Source organism: Electrona antarctica, assembly GCF_951216825.1.
Source record: "Electrona antarctica genome assembly, chromosome: 20".
Lineage (NCBI taxonomy): Eukaryota > Metazoa > Chordata > Actinopteri > Myctophiformes > Myctophidae > Electrona > Electrona antarctica.
The window spans coordinates 30,804,398-30,808,565 of NC_136801.1; the positions used below are offsets into that span (position 1 = coordinate 30,804,398).

The 4,168-nt window shown below is 46.7% G+C and overlaps 1 protein-coding gene across 7 annotated transcripts in view; it reads left to right on the forward strand.

Annotated features, from left to right (window-relative positions):
• Positions 1 to 942, forward strand: part of LOC306913437 (uncharacterized protein) — a 217,017-nt gene extending 216,075 nt beyond the window's left edge. For all 7 annotated transcript variants that reach the window (XM_079490088.1, XM_079490089.1, XM_079490092.1 and 4 more), the window contains one exon: positions 35 to 942. In XM_079490088.1, the coding sequence (XP_079346214.1) occupies positions 35 to 142 (108 nt within the window). In that variant the 3' untranslated portion in view covers positions 143 to 942. The remainder of the gene's footprint in view (positions 1 to 34) is intronic.
• The last annotated feature ends 3,226 nt before the right edge of the window (positions 943 to 4,168 follow it).

The window sequence follows — 4,168 nt, forward strand, 5'->3', positions numbered from 1 at the left end:
TCTGTGTTCTGCACCTCTCGTTCTCGCTCTCCAGCTAAGCGCCCTCAGCGAGGAGAACCAGCGACTGCGTAGGCAGCTGCGAGCGGAGAGGGCCGCGCGCAAACGAGCCGAGCGCCTGCTCCCCCCTCCACCCACCCAGTGACGCTGCCCGTCCATGCACGTCTGTCCGTCCCCGTCTCTCGGCAGCCGTCCCCTCTGCCGAACCCGGCGCGGGGTGGCCTCCTCGGCGGAGCCTGGCGGAGGCCATCAGAAACCTCCCCGCCGGCCGCCACGAGGGTTGCGGCACGGCAGGAGACCGCTCATAGAGCGCACTCTCTCTCTCTCTCTCCACCTCACTGGAGGACATTTGGGCCTAGTAGGACGAGAGGAGATCGGACTCAATGTATCCGCCCACACACACACACACACACACACACGCACACACACACGCACACACACGCATACACACGCATACACACGCTCATCCCTAGAAGACTTCCTCATTGACCTCTGTCAGCAGGGAGTGCAGCCAGGATGAGGTTAATGCCTCCGGGGTCAAAGCTTACAGTCTATGGGTCAAAGCCATGTCCCACGCTGCCTCTGTGCTGCATAGCGGGCTCCACAGCGACCGGCTAGCAGGGTTTACCACACACACACACACACACACACACACACACACACACACACACACACACACACACACACACACACACACACCAATTGCTGTAAATGTATCAATGATAGGACACTACTACCTACTACAATTTGTTTCTGTAATATAAAATAGTATATAGATGATTGATGCCTTTTAAATCAACTGGATTAATATGCATAAAAAGAGTGCTCAGGAGGTAGAGTGGCCACTGCCGAAGTGTCCTTGAGCAAGACACTGAACCTTTATGGGCAGGTTGGTTGGGAGGGTTTCGACCGCTTGGGATGTCCAAAGGCGAAGCAGAAGGACTCTGTGGTGTTGTGTTGTGAAGACAAGACATGTGCCATGACTTTGTGAATGCAATCTAAACCTCGTAATAAACCCGTAATGTTTATGTCCTTGTGTACTGTTCAGTGGTGCAGGTGTGCAGTGTTCAAACAAGCAGCTCCTTCAGAGGAAGCTATACCTGTATAGGGATGGAAACCTGAACGAACAGAGAGACCATGCAGGTTCTGCTGTGATGATGACACTTCTGGGGACATCTGCGTCTTGGACCGCAATCGGTTTCCTCTCCTCTCGTCATGTGTCTCGTCTCTCTCTCTCTCTCTCTCTCTCTCTCTCTCTCTCTCTCTCTCTCTCTCTCTCTCTCTCTCTCTCTCTCTCTCTCTCTCTCTCTCTCTCTCTCTCTCTCTCTCTCTCCTCTCTCTCACACACACACACACACACACACTGCTCTTTGCTGTAGGGCACAACCCCTCAATATTTTCTCTCTCTCTCTCTCTCTCTCTCTCTCTCTCTCTCTCTCTATACACACACACACACACACACACACACACACACACACACACCACACACACACACACACACACACACAAACACACACTGGCTCGTTGCTGTAGGGCACAAACCTCAATATTTCTCTCTCTCTCTCTCTCTCTCTCTCTCTCTCTCTCTCTCTCTCTCTCTCTCTCTCTCTCTGTCTCTCTTTCAAACTTTTGTATGTGTCGCACATAAAAGTGAAAATAGCAGATCTATAAGCTCACAACTAAGCTCGTAGATTGGCTATTTTTCTAGGACAGGTTTCCAGCCGACAGCAAGGCCATCCTCGCCCTGTTGGTGCGGCGTGTGTCCATAACTATTAACTATTCTATGGCGGCGGTCTTGCTGTCACACATTCTAATGATGTTCAGCTGAACTGCATGTCCTTGTTAACCCATTCAGGCCTGACGTCGAATTTTCTAAAAAAAAGTTAACGATTTTCAAAAATAGCAGACCTACAAGTTCATAGCGCGGCAATTTAGCTATTTTTCAATAGCTAAATTATAACATAATGTATATAATAACTTATGTAACAAAAAGGGTTCCCGCTCAAAATGGGTTAACTTGTGTTTTTTTCTCATTTGCAGTGTCACACACTCAGAAATACTCCTTTTCATGTGCGAACACACACGAGCACGCATCATCGCGCACACCCAGTCCCAAAACTCACATTAATTTTCTTTCACTTGCACGCGCACATACACACACACACACGCGCGTGCGCGCACGCACACACGCGCGCACGCACATGAGACACAAATGGCACAGTCATTAAAAATGAAACCACGGGCTTTCGAAAAAAGAAAAAAAAATCCCAGGCCCGAGAAAAAGTCAGCGGCGGCGCGGCGGTGAAAAGAGTCCCCCTGGAAACAATGAGGAGAACGATCATTTGTTGTTCTTGAAAAAGCGGTGCGAGGTTTCACAGAGGTTAAGCTTCCCTTTGATGTGTTTTTAACTCGTTTGGGCTCTGCGGAGGGATTAGTCAGCCCTCTCACACAAAAACACACACACACACACACACACACACACACACTACAGAATACAGCCTCTTCATTTCCACACCGTTAGCTCTTCTCACACAAAGACGGTTTAGCGTTAGAACCAGCTGCTTTTTTTCCTAATTTTTCTGCAGGGTACACACACACACACACACACACACACACACACACACACACACACACACACACACACACACACACACACCACATTTCCTAACCTAATTTCATCAAATGAACGTGTGTGGTTCCTCTCACTGCACTGCACCGTGAGGGTGAGTGGGTGTGTATGTGTGCGTGTGTGGTCCCCCTGGAAATACGGTGGTAAACCAGCAAAAATATTGCAAGGCAGTATTTTCTTTTTATCCCAAATTAGAGACGGGCTGTTTGTGAACAGTGTGGGCCTTTTTTTTCGACCACGAGAGAGAGAGAGAGAGAGAGAGAGAGAGAGAGGGAGAGAGAGAGAGAGAGAGAGAGAGAGAGAAGAGAGAGAGAGAGAGAGAGAGAGGGAGAGGGAGGGAAGGAAGAGAGAGAGAGAGAGGGTAGCTGTTAATCGTTACTGCAGTTATTATAGTCATTAGGAAGCATTATTTAACTTTTCCGAGATACAAATCCTTTGGCTGTGGTGCGTACATTGTGAGACTGTGTGCGTGTGCATGCGTTAGACAAGCTGCAGCCTTCGCCTCCCATGTAGGTCTGTCTCTGTACGCTTTCCCAAGCTAATAATCACATAACCGGCGTTCAGAAGCCCTGCTGTAAACCAATGGAGCCGAGACTCGCACACTGTAGCGACTGCAGAGAAGTCCGTTTGTTTTCACTGTGGGTTGCCATGTCAGAATGGACAGCTGTTCACAGTCAGTAGAGTCATTGTGGTTTTCTCAACTTTTTCTGGATCAGGGCCCAGCCGTCTGACCAGAAAATGCATGATCTGGTCAGATACCACTTTTATCCAATCAGGAGAGGGAACTCACAAAGGATATCGATGAAACAAGTGGAACTGGAAGTGACGACACACAGAAATAAAGGGAAAAAAATGAACACTTCTCTCCATGATTAGCTGAAATTGGCAACCCACCTGAAGATATATTTTCTGTTTTGTTACAAAATACTAAATGCTATCCTTTTTCTGCACCAGTGCCATTTGAGACTCCAGTGTATTAAACTAAGAGATGGAGAGACAGAACATCACTATCTATACTCTAGTGACTAGAGTCTATAGCAATGATTACTATCACTAATGCTTGCAGCATGACATTCAAATATGTGACCGAAATGTGTGTCACTTAAGAATATTAATTAAATAAATCACTTTGATATCATCTGTGTTTGTCATTCAATAGCCTAGTTCACAATACCTAAAAAAAAAAGATGAAAAAAATATAACCGCTGTTCATAATGAGATATATAGAATAGATATTTGAACTGCCCATACAAGTTTATTTATTGATAGGACGTCTACGTATGTCACGTCATGGACAGTAAATCGCCCACATTAAAAGGTCAAAATGCCTATCCCTAGTATGTGCAATTGAAAATGTCAGGTTCTTCTGATTCAACAGGGAGAAATCATGATGTACGCACTAGTCCATTCTAGAAAAGTAAAAATAGCTTACTAATGGCAGTGTCTCTCTGAAGGCGTCAGCACTCAGCAGTATAATTGGAATCAAACCCAACAGCATTAAAGCAAAAGGTCATGGGAGGGTCTGTACATCCTTAGCTTACA